Source organism: Meles meles, chromosome 6 (genome assembly GCF_922984935.1).
Source record: "Meles meles chromosome 6, mMelMel3.1 paternal haplotype, whole genome shotgun sequence".
NCBI lineage: Eukaryota > Metazoa > Chordata > Mammalia > Carnivora > Mustelidae > Meles > Meles meles.
Window position 1 is genome coordinate 137,003,065 of NC_060071.1, and position 22,509 is coordinate 137,025,573.

Consider the following 22,509-nt stretch of genomic DNA (forward strand, 5'->3'; position numbering starts at 1 on the left):
ATTTTTAAGCTTTTTTGAGGAATTATTAACAGTAAAGCATTTCAAGTGTATAATGATTTGATATGCATATGTATTATGAAAGGATTCCTCCCATCTAGTTAGTAGGAAACTTGATATTTCTTTAATTACATTTTTAATGAAAACACCTACTCAGCATTTAACAAAGATTTACGGAGCATTACTGTGTATCTTACATTTCAAAAGCAAGGTTTTTTGTTTGTTTGTTTGTTTTTAAAGATTTTTTTATTTATTTGACAGAGAGAAATCACAAGAGAGGCAGGCAGAGAGAGAGGAAGGGAAGCAGGCTCTCCGCTGAGCAGAGAGCCCGATGCGGGACTCGATCCCAGGATCCTGAGATCATGACCTGAGCCGAAGGCAGCGGCTTAACCCACTGAGCCACCCAGGCGCCCCTGTATCTTACATTTCAATGAATACAAAGAAACAACCCGGTTCATGCCTCAAAGATTGTAACCTAGCGGGGGAGATAAGACAAATGATAAATATATCAAGGTAGAATGGGCTAAACGGTATAAAAGAGATACAAAATGCTTGGAAACACACAAAGAAACTTATTACTTTTTTTGCTAATAATCTTTTTATTTTTTCCCTTTTCTCCAGCTTTATGAGATAAATGGACATATAACATTGTATAAATCTACGGTGTACAATGTGTTGATCTGACAACACTTAAATACTGCAAAATGATTACTACCATTGAATTAGCTAACACCTCCATACTGTCACCCAATTGTCCTTTCTTTTTTGTGGTAAGAACATTTAAGATCTACTTTCTTAGCAACTTTCAAATATATAATACAGGATTATTAGCTGTAATCACCATGCTGTCCTTTAGATTCCTGAGAACTTATCAATCTTAGAACTGGAAAGCTTATGTCCTTTGACCAGTATCTTCTCGTAAGCCTGTCCCTCCCAGCTGGGGTAACCTTTAATCTATTCTGTTTCCCTGAGTTAGGCTCTATTTAGATTCCACATATAAGTGATATCATACAGTATTTATCTTTCTGATTTATTTCACTTAACATAATACCCTCAAGTTTCATCCAAGCTATCATAAATGGAAGGAAAGTATTACTTTTTTAAAAATTTTTAAATTTTTTTAAAGAATTTATTTATTTATTTGACAGAGATCACAAATAGGCAAATAAGCAGGCAGAGAGAGAGGAAGGGAAGCAGGATCCCTGCTGAGCAGAGAGCCAATGTGGTGCTCAATCCCAGGAACCTGAGATCATGACCTGAGCCAAAGGCAGAGGCTTAACCCACTGAGCCACCCAGGTGCACCAACCTCCTTTTTTTTTTTTTTAAGAAAGTTAATACTTTTAAACATGACTCTTGGGAGTCATAAAGGAGAACATGAATTTGTTCTGAGCTTTTGAAGGATAGGTAAAATTTTAATGGATAAAGATCTAGTGGAGATATATTCCAGTTAAAAGAAACACTGTGAACTATGAGAAATGGCAAAAAAAAAAAAAAAAAAACAAAAAAACTTCAGGGATGAGGGCGCCTGGGTGGCTCAGTGGGTTAGGCCGCTGCCTTCGGCTCAGGTCATGATCTCAGGGTCCTGGGATCGAGTCCCGCATCGGGCTCTCTGCTCAGCAGGGAGCCTGCTTCCCTCTCTCTATCTCTGCCTGCCTCTCTATCTACTTGTGATCTCTCTATGTCAAATAAATAAATAAATAAATCTTAAAAAAAAAAAAAAAAACTTCAGGGATGAGTTAATATCCAGTTTGGGTGGATTAAAGGGTGTGCACGTGGGGAGGTGTGGTACAAGGAGAAAATTAATATTCCAAAGTAGGTGTGGGGTCTTGACTTTCACACTAAGGCGTCTGGAAAATACTGGGTTTTACAACAGAGAAATACTAAAGAAGATTCTTCAGGGAGGTGATCAGAACATTCCTGCATCAATGCATACTTTGGACTGTGGTCCTGTGGTGGTTTTAAAATATATCTGCAATTTCTATGATTTCCAAGGCTAGGTCAAGAAAGGGATAGCTTCTGTCTGGCTTTCTTTGGGATTATTCGCTTTAGGTAAATTCATCGACCAATTGTGAGGACACTCAGTGCACCTTTGTAAGACCCCCATGGGAAGATGTTGAGGCCACCCAGTAATTACTGGCTCCAACCTGACAGTGTGTGAATTGGCACCTGGGAACAGATCCTCAAGCTCTAATCAAGCCTCCAGATGACTAAAGCCCCGGCTGGTATCTTTTTTTTTTTTTAAAGTAAGTTTTCTTTTTTTTTTTTTAAGATTTATTTATTTATTTGACAGATTGAGAGAGATTACAAGTAGGCAGAGACTAGCAGAAAGAGGGAGGAAGTAGGATCCCCGCCGAGCAGAGAGCCCGATGCAGGGCTAGATCCCAGGACCCTGAGATCACGACCCAAGCAGAAAGCAGAGGCTTAACCCACTGAGCCACCCAGGCACCCCTCTGGGCTGGTATCTTGACTGCAACTTCATGAAGGGCCCTGAACCGGAACTGCCAGGTTAAACTGATCTCAAATTTCTGACTTGTGGAAACTGTGCTTTTTTTTTTTTTTTTTAAAGATTTTATTTATTTATTTGACAGAGAGAGATCACAAGTAGATAGAAAGGCAGGCAGAGAGAGAGAGAGGGAAGCAGGCTCCCCGCCGAGCAGAGAGCCCGATGCAGGACTCGATCCCAGGACCCTGAGATCATGACCTGAGCCGAAGGCAGCGGCTTAACCCACTGAGCCACCCAGGCGCCCGGAAACTGTGCTTTTATTAAATGTTTATTATGGTTTTAAGCTCTAGACTTTCTGCAGTAACAGGTTACTAATGCAGGTGAAAAAAACAGAGGGGAAAAATAAACACAGAGGGAGAAGGACTAGAGGTACTGCACTGGGATTCAGATCACCGGGCCTCTGCTGCCGACTCTATAACTCACCACGACTGTCACTTAACATCTTTGCGTCTGTTTTCTTGTCTGTAGAAGGCTAAAATAGGCCCTAAAGTTTCTTCCAGTTCTATGATTCCATGAACTCCATGAAAGGATTTAGTTTTAGATGGTTGCCTTATAACACTCAATAAGCAAGTTTTATTATTGTTGTTGTTGTTGTTGTTGTTATTACTATTATTATTATTCCTTAAGAGGCCCAATGCCCATCCTGGAGCCCAATGTAGTGCTTGAACTCACACTCCTGAGATCAAGACCTGGGCTGAGATCAGGAATCAGATGCTTACCAACTGAGCCACCCAGACACCCTGCAAGTTTTATCATTAAGTACTAATCTAGGAACTAATGAGGAGTGACAAGGACATATGCAAATAGATGACTTGTCTCCTTTTATTCTCCTCAGTTTACAAAATTAAAGAACAACACAAATATAAAATAACTAGAGAAGACAGTTATACTGCTATTTTAAGGACTTTAAAGGTCTGGAAACTTGGGAGTACCTGGGTGCCTCAGTTGGTTTAATGGCTGCCTTCAGCTCAGGTCATGATCTCCAGGTCCTGGGGTCAAGGCCCGTGTCAGGCTTCCTGCTCAGCAAGCAAGGAGTCTGCATCTCTCTCTCTCTCTCTCTCTATCTGTCCCTCTGCTCCTCCCCCACCATTCATTTTCTCTCTCTCTCTCTCTCTCAAATAAATAAAACCTTTCTTTAAAAGATTTTATTTATTATTTTACAGACAGAGATCACAAGTAGGCAGAGAGGCAGGCGGGGGCGGGGGTGGGGGGTGGGCAGGGGTGGGGAGCAGGCTCCCTGCTGAGCAGAGAGCCCAATGCAGGGCTCAATCCCAGGACCTTGATCATGACCTGAGCCAAAGGCAGAGGCTTAACCCACTGAGACACCCAGGCACCCCAAATAAATAAAATCTTTTAAAAAAGAAATTAAGAACAATTTTAAAGCAATAGTTATAAGAACAGTTATAAAGCAACAAGTTATCAAGTTCAAAAACAAAGCCCTAATGGGAAGGTTTTGGGATAACTTTGCAATTATGACAGAAAGAGTTTTTTTTTTCCTCTCTTTTTTTTTAAAGATTTTATTTATTTATTTGACAGAGAGAGATCACAAGTAGGCAGAGAGGCAGGCAGAGAGAGAGAGAGAGGGAAGCAGACTCCCTACTAAGCAGAGACCCCGACACAGGACTTGATTCCAGAACCCTGAGATCATGACCTGAGCCAAAGGCAGCGTCTTGACCCACTGAGCCACCCAGGTGCCCCTGACAGAGTTTAAAACACATTCCTCCACATTCCTCCAGTCTAAGAAAGTGTCTTCTCCTTTCCTGGGCTGAATGTACCTTTAATTAGAGTTTTTAAGAGTATTCTATTAAGATTTTTATTTTTTTAAAGATTTTATTTATTTATTTGTCAGAGAGAGAGAGAGCACACAAGGAGGGGGACCAGCAGGGAGAGGGAGAAGCAGGCTCCCCGCTGAGCAAGGAGCCCACTGCAATGTGGGACTGAGTCAAAGGCAGACACTTAACTGACTGAGCCACCCAGGCATCCCTCTACTAAGCTTTTTAAAGCTGTGTAATTAAAAACAAGTAATCATCAATAACTACTATGCTACTACTCTAACCAAGGGTTAGTGGGAATGAATGTGCTAAGTATTTCACACATATTACATTATTTAATCCATATAACATTCTAAGAGGAGACACATGATATTACAGCTACATTTTATAAGTGAGGAATCCGAGACCCAAGAGAAGTGAACAGACTATCCAAAGCCATACAACTATCAGCTGCAGAACCGGACATGAAGTCCATAATTTCAAATACTACATTGCCTGATATGATTTATTCATTTCTCATATACTCTTTTGATTTGGCAATTAGCTAAATGGTAAACAGAAATGATACAGGAACTCTGGTTTCCCATCAAAGCTTCTTGTTAGATGGGCCTCTGGGTAGCTCAAGGAGGGCTTGAGAGGTATTGCATGCTTGGAGAACACCATGCCCAAGAGTGAGAGGCACTGAAAGGGATGGTGGAAGGGCCTTAAATAATACTCATGGTTATAATCATAATTTTAGCAATAGTAATAATGTGGCAGGATCAGCAACAGGTAATATTGACCCCACATTGCTATGAATTTAAAACAGATTATTCCATTTAGTCTTCACAATGACCCTTTAAAGTTGGTACCATTATTCTCACCTCCATGTTTTAGATGAGGAAATTTAACGAGATATCCAAGTAGTAAACACAGTATACTCTGGCTGTCTGACTTCAGAACACCGATTTTTAGTCCCTCCACTGCATGAAATATGGTTATCCTAGGTGGTAATACTGCTACTATTACTAGTAATAGCTGCAATGTTCAGTTGCACATTGGAGCGGGCTCATACCAGAAATGTTGCTAGCATGTTGTTAAAGTGTTGGTAGCTTGGAATTGGCTATAATAAAAGTATTTATACTAAGGAAATCAGAAAATTCTACAAATCAGGACTTTTGTCTGCGGAGAGCTACATGCCACTATAAATATAATTTTCACTTACATGATATACACTATTTTAAGCACTTTAAATATATGAACTCATTTAGTCCTTAAAACAACCCTATGAGCCTATGAGTAACCCTTATTATCTTCATTTTACAGATCAGGCCACCAAGGTATAGAGAGGTTAAGTAACTTGCCCAAAGTCACAAAGCTGATTTCAGCTACTATCCCCAGCATAAATGTGCCATTTATTACATTGGTATTAGTGCAATAAAACTATATTGAGTTGAGCAGATGGAAAGAAACAGAAAAAGTACAGCAAGGTCAGAGAAACTTTCAGAAAGTACTCATTTTTCCTTGCCCTGCCTACCCTTACCTACTGAGTCTTCTTTTTTTTTTTTTTTTAAAGATTTTATTTATTTATTTGACAGACACAGATCACAAGTAGGCAGAGAGGCAGGCAGAGAGAGAGAGGGAAGCAGGCTCCCTGCTGAGCAGAGAGCCCGATGCGGGACTCGATCCCAGGACCCCGAGATCATGACCTGAGCCGAAGGCAGCGGCTTAACCCACTGAGCCACCCAGGCGCCCCCCTACTGAGTCTTCTAAAATGTTCTAAAATCATCCTTTATCAGTATAAACCTATTTTTCTTTAGGACTTTGCTACTTTGCCCCTAATGTTTCCCAAGATATTTAATTTACTCCTTCCTTCCTCTCTTCCTTCCTTCCTTCCCTCCCTCCTTCTCTCCCTCCCTTCCTTCCTTCTTTTTTCTTTTCTTTCATTCATTCATTCATTCATTCATTCCTTCTTTCTCTAAGATTTTGTTTATTTATTTGAGAGAGAGAAAAAGAGCATGAAAACAGGGAGAGGGAGAAGCACACTCCCCATTGAGCAGGGAGCCTGACTTGGGTCTTGATCCCAGATCCTGGGATCATGACTTGAGCCAAAGGCAAAGAAAGGCTTAACCGACTAAGTCACCCAGGTGCCCCTGTAATTTGTTTCTTACTGAAATCACTCCAAAGGTTTAACTGCTGATAAATGTGGAAGGGCGTGTTGGCTAACATTTGGTAAAGTCACCAAGAAATGCTTAGAGAAGTCTTAGAAGTAAGACTTGCTCCTGGTGCTACACTCATTATGTCTTCCACTTTCTCTCAGATAACCTCTAAAATGTCAAAGGGAGTCCTTTACCATCTCACAGGAGTAAATGTCTATGAAGGCTTTTGTACACTTAAGTACAGTACTGTGATACTCACTTTATTGTGGCACTCTGGAACCGAACCTGCAATATTTCCAAGGTATGCTTGTAGTTAATTCTAATCGCCTTTATTTAAAGAAATAAAGAAACTTACATCATCTAATTCTTTCTCCACTTGGATTTTTCTCTTCTGGAATTGTTTTATTGTTTTCAGCTCTGTCTGAATCATGCCAATTTCTCTGGCTTTTTGATGGAACTGTCCCTCCAGCTCATTTATTTGCACAGTATACTTTTGTTCCTGCATGCAAGAATGAGTTAGGAAATGAGTTAGATAAAAGAGTTAGGAAAAAGAACAGAAACCCCACAGAGTTGTGTTCCCTTTGAAGCCTTGAGCCATTTGCCTATCTTTGAAGAAATGTTCCCTTTTTATTTTTGCATAAAGTTTCATTTTTTGTTAGAAGATACCCAAGTGCCTTGAATAAGAAAAAATTCTTAAATGAGCTGATCTTACACAGAAAATGCAGATAATTATTAAAAAGAGGTATGAGAAGACTAAACACACCTTTAATTTGTAAGACAAATAATATCCCTAACCCTAAATTAAAATTAGTGAACCAAGAGATAAAGGAAGGGCCAATATCTCTAATAAATCAACAGAGGAGGAGAAGTTGGGAAAAAAGAAAGGAAGGGAAGAGGGAGGAAGAGGCTGAGAATGAGGAGGAAGGGTAGAAAAGGAAGAAAAGGAGAGAAGAGAAAAAAAGGAGGGAGGAAATGGAGGAAAAAAGGGCCAGTAACACAATTTTTTAAATGAATGAAATACCAAAAAGAAAGGCAAATGACCCTCAAACCTGAAAAAATGCTCAACCTAGCTCATAGTAAGAGAAATACAAATTAAAATACACTGAAATACTCTTTCTCACCCATCATGCTGACAAAAATCAATTCTGACAATATACTCTGGTATATTGTGAAGACATGGATAGGAATTAGATTTCTCAGAATACAGCATTTTGATAGATTTCAACTTTGGAGCCATAGAAATAGTTTACGTAATTATATAATTATATAATTTTAGATGCACAATTTAATGTGATCTAAAAATCAAAAGCAAAATGTGTTCTTGAGTTGGTGGCATAACCTCACAGGAATTATTTCAAATGATAATGTAATTTGATCATAGTTCCCTATTGGTATATATCCTAAGGGGGAAAAGCACCCCCTAAAATCTTAAAACTGTTTCCACTAATCTGTGTTAGTGGTAATATTGGTATTAGTGTTTTGTGACTGTTGGTGTATTAAGGTTTAAAGCAACTACTCAATTATACCAATATCATTAAGAATAGGATTTTTGGAGAAGCATTCCCTTGGCCGGTGGGAGAGCTCATAACCTTGTGGGTAGCAGCTCTAACAGCAACAGCAATTATTAGGGATGGCAGCAGCTGCAGCAGGACCTGCAAGCCCAGAAGTTTTTCCGGAGCTTCTCAGATCCTCTGATTGATGAGGACCCCCAGGCAGCATTAGAGAAGCTGACTGAGGCTTTGGAACAGAAACCAGATGATGCACAGTATTATTGTCAACGAACTTATTATCACGCTCTTCTTGGGAATTACCATGATGCTGTTGCTGACGCAAAGGAATCTCTTGAACTTGATCCAAATAATTCCACTGCTATGCTGAGAAAAGGGATATGTGAATACCATGAAAAAACTATGCTGTTGTTCTAGAACTTTTCTAGAACAGGAATTAGATAGTGCAGGTCCTTATTTCAGTCTCTGGATTAAAAGCTGTCAAGAAGCTCAGAATGGATCAATCCGAGGTGTCTGCGTCCCAGAGGATTCATCAGTCAAAAATCGAGTACTATGGGTATCAAACAATATCTCAAGTAATCATTACACTTGGGATCAAAAATGGTCAAATCAAGAATGTTCAGAAGGATAATGTGATTGTGGGATTTTCAGAAAAAGAGGTGTCTGCTTTGGTGAGACTCCCTTCTGGAGAGGATCACAATTTGAAACTGAGACTTCTTCATCCTATAATACCAGAACAGAGCACATTTAAAGTACTTTCCCAAAAAATGAAATTAAAATGAAATCAAGATAGGGGCGCCTGGGTGGCTCAGTGGGTTAGGGCCTCTGCCTTCGGCTCGGGTCATGATCCCAGAGTCCTGGGATCGAGCCCCACGTCGGGCTCCCTGCTCTGTGGGGAGCCTGCTTCCTCCTCTCTCTCTCTGCCTGCCTCTCTGCCTAGTTGTGATTTCTCTCTGTCAAATAAATAAAATATTTTAAAAATAAAATAAAATGAAATCAAGATAGAGGCTGTGAGATGGGAAAAACTAAGGGGGCAAGAAGATGTGTCTAAACCAAAAACAATTCATAGCAGACATAAGGAATTTATATCCATCATCATCTCATTATGCAAGAAATTGGGATAAATTGGTCAGTCAGATCAAAGAAGAAAAAATGAGAAGTTGGAGGGAGGCACAGCTTTTAACAAATTATTTCAGCAAATCTATCCAGATGGTTCTGGTGATGTGATGATCAAATCATTTCCGGAGTCTAGTGATACAGTTTTGAATACCAATGAGTCTGATGTAGGCAAAAGGAAAGTTGAAATCAATTCTCCTGGTGATATGGAATGGAAAAGTACTAAATAATTTGTTATCACTGTATTGCAAAACAAACAAACAAACAAAAAAAAACAGGACCTTTGTTGAGGGAGAAAGGAGACTCAGATCAAGTAATAAATCCTGTCCTCCTGCATCTGAATTGAAAACATCGGTAAGGGCTCATTATACAATCTTTCGAAAATACATATTTCTTGCCTCTGTCCACTGAAAAGCCATAGAAAGAATGGACAAACTCAGTAGTACCACTACTACCAGATTATTTTTTACAAAAACATAATTTTATGTTATTTTTGAGCTTCTGTACAATAAAGTGTGTGAGCTTTAAAGTCACTGAGCTACTCGGAGGACTTATTCACATACTCTTCTGTGTCTTAAATATCTAAGTTTGCCAGAAGCCTGACCACCCAGTAAGTGAAAGTATTAATGTACCTATACACTCACCAATTTTTCCTTCTCCTCTTGGGCTTTTTCTTTTGTTTCATTCAACTGTTGTTTCAGTTTTTCAATCTGTAGAAGTTGGAAATATAGAGTCAGGAAGGTAAAAAAATTGCCCTGTATCTTACCTTTATTAAGTAGCCTAGTATTTCCATGATATTAAAACGTATAGTTGGAGAGAAGAGAAAAGGGGACATGCCTTCAACCTGTTATTACCAGTTCTAAAACCTGGCTATCATCAGAGTTGCTTGGATAACCAGTATTTTTGTGTTAAAAACAACAACAACAACAGGGACCACTGGGTGGCTCAGTGGGTTAAAGCCTCTCCCTTCAGCTCAGAGCATGATCCCAGGGTCCTGGGATGGAGCCCTGCACCGGGCTCTCTGCTCAGCAAGGAGCCTGCTTCCCCATCCTCTCTCTGCCTGCCTCTCTGCCTACTTGTGATCTCACTCTGTCAAATAAATAAAGTCTTTTTTTTTTTAAAGATTTTATTTATTTATTTGACAGAGAGAAATCACAAGAGAGGCAGGCAGAGAGAGAGGAAGGGAAGCAGGCTCTCCGCTGAGCAGAGAGCCCGATGTGGGACTCGATCCCAGGATCCTGAGATCATGACTTGAGCTGAAGGCAGCGGCTTAACCCACTGAGCCACCCAGGCGCCCCAATAAACAAAGTCTTAAAAAAAAAACATTTTGTTTACCATCTGAACCATTTTTAAGTACACAGTTCAGCTGTTACATATATTCACATTGTTGTGCAACAGATCTCTAGAACTTTTTCATCTTGCAAAACTGAAACTCTGCATTTATGAAACGCTAATTTCTTCTCCTACCTACTCCCCAGCCCTTGGCAACCACCTTTCTGCTTTTCATTTCTATGATTTTGAGCGCGTCAGATACTTCATTTGAGTAGAAACATACAGTATTTGTCCTTTTGTGACTGGCTTATTTCACTTAGCAGTATGCCCTTGAAGTTCATCCATGTGTAGCATGTAACAGGATTTCCTTCCTTTGAAAGTCTGCATTATATTCTATTTATGTATTTACCGCAATTTCTTTATCCGTTCTTCTGTCGGTGGACATTGGGGTTGCTTCCACCTCTTGACTGTGAATAATATTTCAATGAAATGGGTGCACACATATTTCTTCAAGATCTTGCTTTAAATTCTTTTGGAAATTTACCCACAAGTGGATTGCTGGATCATGTGATAATTCTATTTTTTATTTTTTGAGGAACCGACATACTGTTTTCCATAATGGCTATGCCATTTTACATTCCCACCAACAGTGCACAAGGGCTCCAATTTCTTTGCCTCCTTCCCAGTGCTTGTTATTTTCTATTCTTCTGACAGTAGTAGCCATCTTAAAAGGCACGAAGTAATATCTCACTGTAGTTTTGATTTACATTTCTCTTATCTGGGTAGCTTTTTTGAAAAAAAGTTTCAAGAAGAGTACAAAGATTTCTCATATATTTTTCACCCAGTTTTGCCCAATGTGTTGCCCTGTCTATGTATGCATAGATAGATCTATCTAAAATATGAATATATTAATATATAAATGATATATATTTTTTCCTGGACTGAGTAAGTTCAAGACATCATGCCCCTAAATACTTAGAATATATTTCCTAAGAAAAAGGACATTCTTTTAGAAGCACAGTAATCAAAATCAGAAAAATAATTTAACATTGATATAGGACTATTGTTTCATCTATAGTCCATACTCAAAATTTTGCCGATTGTCCCAGTAGTGTCTTGTATTGCGACTTTTGTTTTTCTGGTCTAGGATATAATCCTTGATTATGCATCACATTTAGTTATCATGTATCCTAGTCTCCTTTAATCTTGAACAGTTTCTCAGACTTTGTCTTTTAGGGTCTTGACAGTTTTGAAGAATAGCAGCCAGAGTTGGGTTTGTCTGATGTCTCTGCACGAGCGAATTCAGATTATGCATTTTTGGCAGGCATATACTGTCTAAGTGATGATGTATGCTTTTCAGTGCATTACATCCTGAGGTAATTGATGTTAATTTTCATCAGTTGGTTAGACTATGTCTAACTTAACTTCTCCACTTAAAAGATACAATTTTTCCTTTTATAATTATTAAGTAATTTATGGAAAGATACATTGAGATGTTGCAAGTACCCTTCTGCTAATCAAACTTTTACCATTAGTTTCAGCATCCACTGAAGATTCTTGATGATATCAATTATTACCATGATGCCAAATGGTGACTTAACTCCCCCATTCTTTTTTTAAATTCATTTAAATTCTAGTAATTAACATATAATGTAGTATTTGTTTCAGGGGTACAGGTCTGTGATTCATCAGTCATATATAATACCCAGTGCTCATTACAACACATACCCTCCCCAACGTCCATCACCAAGTTACCCCATCCATTTACCCTTCCTCCCCTCTAGCAACCTCATTTGTTTCCTATGATTAAGAGTCTCTTATGGTTTGTCTCCCTCTCTGGTTTCATCTTGTTTCATTTTCTCCTCTCTCCCCCTATGATCCTCTCCTTGTTTCTTAAATTCCACATATGAGTGAGATCATATGATAATTGTCTTTATCTAACTGATTTATTTTGCTTAGCCTAATACCCTCTAGTCCCATCCATGTTGTTGCAAATGGCAAGATTTCATTTTTTATAGATGAATAATATTCGTGTGTGTGTGTGTGTGTGTGTGTGTGTGTCCTGAATCTCCTTTATCCATTCATCAGTCAATGATTATCTGGGCTCTATCCATAGTTTGGCTATCATGGACATTGCTGCTATAAGCATTGGAGTGCAGGTGCCTCTTCGGATCACTACATGTGTATTTTGGGGGTAAATACCCAGTAGTACAACTGCTAGATTGTAAGGTAGCTCTATTTTCAACTTTTTTAGGAAACTCCACACTGTTTTCCAGAGTGGCTGCACCAGCTTGCCTTCCCACCAACAGCGTAGGAAGGTTCCCCTTTTTCTGCATCCTCATCAACATCTGTTGTTTCCTGACTTGTTAATTTTAGCCATTCTGACTGGTGTGACATGGTATCTCATTGAGGTTTTGATTTGTATTTCCCTAATGCCAAGTGTTGTTGAGCACATTTTCATGTGTTTCTTGGCCTTTTGGATGTCTTCTTTGGAGAAATATCTATTCATGTTTTCTGCACATTTCTTGGATTATTTGTTCTTTGGGTGTTGAGTTTGATAAGTTCTTTTTAAATTTTGGATACTAGCCCTTTGTCATTTGCAAATATCTTCTCCCATTCCATAGGTTGTCTTTTGGTTTTGTTGACTGTTTCCTTAGCTGTGCAAAAGCTTTTTATCTTGATGAAATCCCAATAGTTCATTTTGCCTTTGTCTTCCTTGACTTTGGAGACATGTCTAGCAAGAAGTTGCTGTGGCCAAGGTCAAAGAAGTTGTTGCCTGTGTTCTCCTCTAGGATTTTGATGGATTCCTTTCTCACGTTTAGGTCTTTCAACCATTTTTGAATCTATTTTTAGGTATGGTATAAGGAAATGGTCCAGTTTCATTCTTCTGCATGTGACTGTTCAATTTTCCCAACACCATTTGTTCAAGAGACTGTCTTTTTTCCATTTGATATTCTTTCCTGCTTTGTCAAAGATTCATTGACCATAGAGTTGAGGGTCCATTTCTGTGTTCTCTATTCTGTTCTAATGATGTATGTGTCTGGTTTTGTGCCAGTCCCTAACTCCCCCATTCTTTGGAAATTTAATAATTTACTACATTCTACTGTAAGGAGTAGAATGTATTTATTAATCTTATTAATTTATTTATTAATGTATGTTTTATTAGCACTATGCACTCATGGACTTATTTCATTCAGTGGATTATTATCTTTTACTATCATTTATTTTGATTGTTTCAGATTTGGCCAGTGCGAGCCCCTTCAAGCTAGTACCTGTGCCCTTTAATTTTTTAAAAGATTTTATTCTCAAATAATCTCTATACCCAACATGGGGGCTCAAACTCACAACCTTGAGATCAAGAGTCACATGATCCATCAACTGAGCCAGCCAGTTACCCTGCCTTTTAATTTTCTTACTTACCTTCTTATACAGGTATTCCAGGCTCATTTTTTACTTGCCCTGCTCTAGTCAAGGAATCAATCATTTGCCCAAGGCTACTAGTATGTTTTAGTAGGAAACCTGAGTAGCTTTTGAAACTAACAACTCCTTGGCATGGTTATAGAATCAGAGGATACATAAGTGAAATATTGTTATAATTAGACTAGTTTACGGAAAACCTAAAAATTCTAAGATATAAATAGTGACAGTTCTAAGTCATTAAGTCATGTGTGAAATATGAGATTAATTTGTACATGAACAAAGCCTTAAATGCAAAAACACTAATTTTTTTCAAGATATGTTTCCAAAACACATTTCATTTCTAATATTTCTGTAATTAACATAAGACTATAAACAGGTTAAATAAAACTTAATGACACATTTCTAGGATATAGTAGAATGAGCAACACAACTATAGGAGAGCTAGTTAAATAGGATATATTGAATCTACTTTACATCTTCCTTCCAAGATAGTCTCTTTGGTTTTAATGGGCATCTGCGATTGCGATTATGAGAAAATTATGTTACTTGCTGGTAACCAGATGTTGACCTCTGATATACGAAGGCAGATGAAAATCAGGAAATACAAGTGACCCTGATCAACGAAGAGCAATCAGCTAATGCAGGCCACGAAGCTTCTACGTATTTGGAAAATTATTTGACCTAAAAGCTTACTTTAGAACAATACTTTATAGAAGACAACTTTAATAATGCCTACTATTGAAAGAGTAATTATTAAAATGGAAGTTGCCTAGAAAAGGTGAAAAAAAAATAACAGTAGTGCATAAAAATTACTTAACAAAATTCACAAAATCAAGGCAAATGTTCAGCTACCTGATTTCTGTAATATGCTTTCACTCTCATCTTAAACTAAGTTTTGATTGGTATTAACTATTTCAAAGTATCAGTACACTCACAAGCCTTTCACTTATGTATGCAAAAAATATATTTTAATGAGTACCTACTATGTGCCATGCCTGTACTAGGTACTGGAGATGTAGCACTGAACAACAGTTTAAAAAGCCCCCAAATTCTTTATTTCTGTGAGGTTTCATTCCAATCAGGAAAAGAGACAATAAGCAAATATATAAGTAATATTCATGCAGCTCATAGAGGCAGATGGGAAAGAGAAGAATTTGGAGTTGCACCTAAATTCCACTTTAACACCCATGAGCTGTGTGACTTTGGGTCACCCAGGTAGAGTGTAAATTGGTATCTGTCCTTTGGAAAGTCAATTATCTATAAAATGGCAATGATAATATTGTAGCTATAGGGGGTTTTAAAAGTCCTTAATGAATTGCTTTATAAATCATTAAAATTATTTATCAATATCAAAAAACATATCAGTCAGGGGCACCTGGGTGGCTCAGTCAGTTTAGTCTTGGGATTCTTGATTTCAGCTCAGGTCAGATCTTGGGGATGTGAGATGGAGCTCTGTGTCTGGGCTCAACGATTAGAGGGGAGTCTGATTGAGAATTCTCTTTCCTTATTCCCCTGACCATTCCCCACTGCTTGTGTGAGCACTCCCTCTCTCCACCCCTCAAATAAATCTTTAAAAAAATATATAGGTCATAACCTATGCTCTTCTTAAAATAAAATGGATCATAATGTTCCCTTATGACCATCAATCTTTATTTCAGACAAGAAAACAATGGTGGGGAGGGGCGTGGGGGTGGCTCAGTGGGTTAAGCCTCTGCCTTCAGCTCAGGTCATGGTCTCAGGGTCCTGGGATTGAGCCCCGCATCAGGCTCTCTGCTCGGTAGGGAGCCTGCTTCCCCCCTCTCTCTGCCTGCCTCTCTGTCTACTTGTGATCTCCCTTTCTGTCAAATAAATAAATAAAATCTTTAAAAAAAAAAAAAAGAAGAAAACAATGGGATCAGGGCTGAAAATAAAAGAGCCAATTCTAACAGTAAACCCATTCAGAAATAACATACTGCTTCACGTATGACAGAGGTAGTTACTGAGGCTCAGGAGGGTTTCTACCTACCTACCATATTATCTTTTTCCTGATCCTGCTTCTTCAGGTAACTTAATACAGACATTGTGTCTTTTTCCATTTTATACTGCTGTTTCTTTAAGTCCTCATTACTTTTTGCCAGTCTCCGGGAAGTATCACGATACTCAATCCTAGAGAGTTCTGTGACTTCCAGCCTGGCCTCCCAAAGGGAGGCATTGGCCTTGGCTCTGTCCACTGCAGATTCATCAGCTTTTATTATCTTCCTGCATAGGAAAAGGACATTGACAATATATAACCATTTCTTTACTATATTAGAATTATACCTTTCTTTTTACTACTATTTATTTGGTTGGCATTGCCTGGCACATAAGACCAAATATTGTTGGATGAATGAGTTAATAAGAAATACACATTTATTTAAAAAAAAAGAAATACATATTTATGATAAGGTAGTTAAGTGGGTGACTTCTTGGAAGAGGGGAGCTTTGGAGCATTACTCTAAAGGACTGGAAAAACAAAGAGGAGAGGCATTAAGTCACATTCATTTCATAAATCTTTCACGTCTTTTCATTTACTTCTTTCTCATATTTGAACTGTCACTTCTGTTCCTACTTACTCAGTTTTAGACCTTAGTTCTCACTCCTGCAAATCCAGTGCCTTAGTTCCCCTTCTGCATGATACTACCTTCGTAGTGTAACTGTAAGTCCATTGTTTTGTAATTTCCATGTACTCCAACCCCAGTTTTGGTTTTGTTTTAGGTTGTGTGCGTGTGTGGGGTGGATTTCCTGGCTAGACCTTGGACAGAAGATCAAGTCACTAGGACGAGTACGTTAAATGCTTTATTGGCTGGTGCCACAATGTCCCAAGCTTCAAGAATGGCTGAGAAACAAACCATTATCATTTATACAGAGGTAAAAAGAAATTAAAAATAATAACACTAAAGTATGGCTTCAAGGATTAAAGTGACAAAAGGAAAGTTTTTCAAAACAAAGCTGTATGAGGATTAACAAAAAAATGTCCCTTATATACGATGGGCACTGGATGCATAAATATTTAGATAATAAGTAAGAACTTTAGGGACACCTGGGTGGCTCAGTGGGTTAAAGCCTCTGCCTTCGGCTCAGGCCATGATCCCAGGGTCCTGGGATCGAGCCCCACATCGGGCTCCCTGCTCTGCGGGGAGCCTGCTTCCTCCTCTCTCTCTGCCTGCCTCTCTGACTACTTGTGATTTCTCTCTGTCAAATAAATAAAATATTATAAAAAAAAGTAAGAACTTTACCTGTATTTGAACTCTAAATTTAATTTTCATACATAGATTTGTGGGGTTCTTTCTATACTGTCACCCTCCATCCCCACCAGCTCCTGGTTCTCCATCCCTTTCCTTTCTGTTCTCTTCAAATGAAGGCCAGCCCCACCTCCAACCCTTTAGCCTGTTATAGCTTTGACCTTCCTTTCCAGCATGATTTAGGCAGTAGTGATAGGCTGCCTTGCTATAATCATCCAATTACTCCCTGAAGGTATCAGGTCTCCCTGAGGCTGCTCAGAACTGTTCATGCACCTAAGATTTCTCATAAAACAACCACTAATACTGACTGTAAAAACAAAGCAGTATTTCTCAAACTATGAGTCATGGAAAAATCCAAGGAATACAAGGTCTGTTAACCTCAATGTTCCTCATTGTTGATAAATGTACTTTTGATACATGGTCAAAAATAGAAAACATATGTTAGTGAGTTCTGAGAATGTGATAAGCCCTTGACACTTTAAAAAAGTGCAAGACTGGGGCACCTGGGTGGCTCAGTTGGTTAACTGTATAACCCAGCACGGGTCATGATCTCACTTCAGCTCAGATCATGATCTCGGGGTCCTGGGATCCGGCTCTATGCTTATTGGGGAGTCTGCTGAAGGATTCTCTCTTTCTTGCTCCCTCCTCACTCTGCTCATGCTCTCTCTCTCCTTCTCAAATAATCTTTCTTAAAAAGTGCTTAACTATGCAAGTATGTAAAAAAGAAAGAAATTACACCGCAGAAGAATACTTATATTAATAGAGGGGGAGAGCTAAAAATAAATAGGTACACTGGGCTATCATTTTATAAAGAAGAAAAAGAATATCCCCAAATGATAGTAGTGGTTATCTTTGGATGATAGGATTACAGGTGATTTTTGTTTTCTACTTTGACTTTCCATGTTTCCTAAACTTTCTGTACTGAGCATGTATTACTCTCTTTAAACAAGTTACCTTATAAACTTTACAAGTCTGGGGGATTCGCTTTTGGTCCCATTTATAGTGATTGATGCTGGACACCATGTGTGATTCCCACAAACCACGAAAGTCGCCCATTAGATTCAGCGGCAATCTAGCAGCAACTCCAAGCCTGGAAAGGGTCAGTGCTAGAGCAATGCCTACTTTAGGGGTTCTGACCAGCTTGGGGAAACCTGAGCAATTACCCAATTTGTTTGTAAATCTTTTAGGTTTTCCTTTGAACCAAAAGGAATCCTTCAAAAAACCCAAGGAACTACTTCTTCAATCACCCAGAGATTCTCTAGATGTTTAAGATATTCTCAACTACACCACAGTGATCTCTCAGGCTGGGGTAGGAGGGTAAAGAATGAACCCAGAGCATAGTTCCCATGGAAAAAAGAGAAGATTCAAGTTAAAGCATATACAAACAGACCCCTTAATTTGTTTATTTAACAAATAATAAGCATCTACTAGTTCCAGGATCTCTGCTAGGTCCTGGAGATATGGTGAATATGCTTAGTGCCTCTTCTACAGAAGCTTACAATCTTGAGCAGGGGTTTCTAACCCTGACACTACTGACATCCTAAGCCAAATGATTGTTTGGAGAGTAGGTGGGGGTGTCCTGTGCATTGCAGGATGTTTAACAGTATCCTTGGTCTCTGGGGCGCCTGGGTGGCTCAGTGGGTTAAAGCCTCTGCCTTCGGCTCAGGTCATGATCCCAGAGTCCTGGGATCGAGCCCCGCATCAGGCTCTCTGCTCTGCGGGGAGCCTGCTTCCTCCTCTCTCTCTGCCTGCCTCTCTGCCTAGTTGTGATTTCTCTCTGTCAAATAAATAAAAAATATTAAAAAAAAAAAAAACAGTATCCTTGGTCTCTACCCACTGGATGCCAGTAGTACATATCCCCAGATGAGAATCAAAAATGTCTCTAGATAGTGCCAAATATGCCCGGGAGCCAAAATCGCCCCCAGTTGAGAACCACTGGTCTAGAGCAGTACTGTCCCACGGAATTTTCTGTGGTGACGGAAATGTACCATATCTAGGCTGTCCAATACAGTAACCAGTAGCCACATGTTGAAATGTGTATGAAATGTGGCTACTACAACAGAAGATCTGATTTTTAAATTCTAATTTTAATTTAATAGCCACACATGCTGATCATCACCCTACAGGACATTGCTGGTCTAGAGGACCTTCATTATACCAAGAAATGTTATCCCGACCTTCTGTTCTTCAGCGTCAGAACCAACTCTTCCTCCCCATTCCCAGTTCTGTGGGTTTTTTTTCACGATCCCCTATTTCATTTGCTCCTGTTATTTTATTCTTTGGGAACGTATCTGCCTCCATAGTTAATGCATACACATAGGCAGGGGCTGTGTCTAAACTATTCAGGGTCCCACATCTCACACTCCATTGTTTAGATCGAAGCAGTAGTTTCGCATGCATTTGGGGAATTTTTGAAAAACGAAGCTGTCCTTTTCAGAAGCCAGGAGAGCAAGAGGAGGGCAGTTGACCAGCCGGCCAGCCCCAGCGCCCCACCTGTACAGCCCCGCATCCCCGGAGGGTAGGTTCAGGGAGAGGGGACCCCAGAGTGGCTTCTCCTTACTTCTTGTCTTTGCCTTTGCCTTTACTCTTGCCTTTCCTTTTATCCTTTCCCTTGGACGGCATCCTAGCTTCACCAGGGGCCCGACTGTAGCTCTCGTTTCTCCACCGCCTCCCGGCGCGGCTGCGTTTCTAAGGAAACCAGCATGCCCAGCGGGTAACGTTCCGTCCCGGTCGTTGCCGGTGCGCGCAGAGAGCGCAGGCGCCCGTGACGTAGCCCCGACGCTGTCGCCGCAAGGGGCCCGGTCCACGGGCCGGGCACGGGGGCGGGGCTGAGATCGCGCCCGGGGCGGAGGGCGCGGGCGGCCGCGCCGTGGTGGCGCGCGCGCGCGGTGAGTGTGCGGGTGGCGGGGACGCGGTTGGGCAGGCTGGCGGGCGGGGGTTCGAAACCGCCCGGTCCGAGGCGGCGGCGCGGCGTCCTACAGGCCGGGCGTTTCCGGCGGCGCGACGGTTGGGACGCCCTAGCCTCAGGAGGCTTGCTTTCCTGAGAGTCCCGCCGCCCGGGCGCGGGCGGTGGAGCGCCCCCTGTACCCGCTTTGCAGCGTTTCCCCATTTGCCTCACGCCGCAGCCAGCGTGGCCGCGGCCGCCCTGCTCCGCCTCGTCCTCTCCCGAAGCTGCCCTCTTGACTCTTTTGGTTTCCGTCTCCTCCTAGTTTCTAACTCTGGCTACTTCTGGAAGGGATGGCGCATTCTGCGGACTTGCCAGGCCACTCACTTTCTGATGAGGCCGTGGAGGACTTTTCCGAGAGCGGTGGTTGGGCGTGCGGCTGGCAGCCTCCTCTGGGCAGCGCGAGCGGGGCGTCTGAGAAAAGTGCTGTCGGCTGGGGTCGGAGGGGCTCCGACGAGGACAAAAGTGTTGTCACCTGGGGTGGGAAAGGCGGCGGGGCCACGAGAAGAGCTCTGGGGACAGGCCCATTCTGTCCTGTGTGTCCGACGCTGCCCGCCCAGAACGGCCCCGGAGTCGCATTTGCTGATACCTGACTCGCCCACAGCCCCGTGGTCTGCAAGTTGGAACTTCGGCCTTTTGGTTTTCCGGTTTTGGGTTGTTTTTTGTTTTTTGGTTTTTGGTTTTTTTCTGAGCACACCTGTGAAAAGGCGTACTCAGAAGTATTGTTCTGTTTCAGAGGAGGAGTTCTGTGATTATGCCTTCATTCTGTGAGAGTTAGTCATTGAGGGAATTCTGTGTGCCAGAACAATGCTTGGGAAACTTGTGACAGAATTCTGGGTGCCTTAGGAAACTTGTGACTGAAGCTCTGCTGTGCGTTATCCTACATTGCAAATTGAATTTAAGGTTTCCTGAAAATCTTTGTACATCTTCCCTCTCCATTTCTCCAGGTCTCTGTCCTGATTCCCCCTTCCTTTTTTCCCCCCTCTAGTTGGCGTAGCTTGTGTTTTTTAATTTTGTGGATAGAGAGAACATGGTGACTTGTTAATGAGCGCTGAAAATGGTTTTGTTTTTTAAGATTTTTTATTTATTTGACAGACAGAGATTACAAGTAGGCAGAGAGGCAGGCGGGGGTGGGGGGGGGGGGAAAGCAGGCTCCCTGCTGAGCAGAGAGCCTGATGTGGGGCTCGATCCCAGGACCGTGAGATCATGACCTGAGCGGAAGGCAGAGGCTTTAACCCACTGAGCCACCCAGGTGCCCCTGAAAATGTTTTTAGATACAGTGTGTGTTAGCATGATTTTAGCTTTACCCCCCCCCCCCCATTTTTAAAGAAGTATTTATTTGACAGACAATGAGAGCAGGAACACTAGCAGGGGGAGTAGGAGAGGGAAAGCAGGCTTCCCGCCAAGCAGGGAGCCGGATCTGGGGTTCTATCCTGGGACCCTGGAATCATGACCCCAGGGAGGGAGGCCTAGGCTTCTAGACTGAGCCAGCCAGGTGGCACCCTCAACTGCTTTTTTGAGTATAGCTGATTCAGTCTTAAATTAGTTTCAGGTGTACAACATAGTGATTCACCTCTATAGGCTCTGCTATGCTCACCACAAGTGTAGCTACCATATGTCACTGCAAAATACTGTTACAGTATCATTGTATTTTCTGGGCGTTAACGTATTCCCTAAGTCCCCTTTATTCCCGTGATTCATTCATTCTGATGTAGGAAAATGGTGGGGTTTGGAGCTGATGGCCAAGAAAGAATTCTTGAGACATCTTTCGTGCAAAAATGTGGTTTTATTAAAGCACAGGGACAGGACCTGTGGCTAGAAAAAGTTGCACTGGAGTTGTGAGAAGTGGCCGATTATTTTCAAGTTGGGAGGGGGTTAGGGATAGCTTAAGTCTCCAAGGAATTTTGGAAGCAAGGTTTCCACGAGCTTGAGGGGGCTAGACGTTGTTTGAAATAAGTCATTTATTACTGTCTAGTAAACCCTTGTTCATGAGACCCTTCAGATGTACATCAGTGGGGCATATCCTTGGGGGGTGATTGCCTATATATGTCTTGGTGGGGGAGTAGAGATTAAGGAAGTTTCCAGAGGAATTTTTTTTTTTTTTTTTTTTTTTTCCAGAGGAATTTTTATATATGAAAGTAGACCACAGGATCCTGGGGAGTCAGGCTAAGATTGCCTTTTGCCCTTAGCAACATCAAGGTAGCTGATTTCCTAGAGGAATGTCACTCTGCCTGTTTCAAGGACTTGTCAATGGGTTGTAAGTAGTAAGGCAGTTTAAGAATTTCTTTTTCTTTCTTGTTTCTTGTTTTTGTTTTTTTGTTTTGTTTTGCTTTTGTTTTCTACATCATTCCCCCGTGGAAAATTTTGACCCTTAAATCTTTAAGGTTCCTGAGGTGGAAGGCCTCATCTTCTGTAACTTTTTCCAGCTGAATAGAGGAGTAGAGCTATCCCTACCTATGGACCAACATTGGGCTTATATATAGAGAAGTTACAAAAGGCAGAGGCAGCTGAATCCAAGGGAGACCAACCACATGTATGAGTCTCTTTCTGATGACAGGATCATCTATCGGCTTGAAGTT

General features: G+C 40.9%; 1 protein-coding gene and 1 pseudogene across 8 annotated transcripts in view; one reads left to right on the forward strand and one right to left on the reverse strand.

Moving 5' to 3' along the window:
* Positions 1-19,718, reverse strand: part of BBOF1 (basal body orientation factor 1) — a 41,394-nt gene extending 21,676 nt beyond the window's left edge. For 7 of the 8 annotated variants that reach the window (XM_046008748.1, XM_046008745.1, XM_046008746.1 and 4 more), the window contains exons 1-4: positions 19,547-19,718; positions 15,736-15,964; positions 9,679-9,744; positions 6,766-6,909 (exon numbers count right to left, since the gene is read on the reverse strand). In XM_046008748.1, the coding sequence (XP_045864704.1) occupies positions 6,766-6,909; positions 9,679-9,744; positions 15,736-15,964; positions 19,547-19,608 (501 nt within the window). In that variant the 5' untranslated portion in view covers positions 19,609-19,718. The remainder of the gene's footprint in view (positions 1-6,765; positions 6,910-9,678; positions 9,745-15,735; positions 15,965-19,546) is intronic. The other variant, XM_046008747.1, reaches the window with a different exon arrangement.
* On the forward strand, positions 8,041-9,264 carry LOC123944806 (annotated as a pseudogene).
* Positions 19,719-22,509: the final 2,791 nt, after the last annotated feature.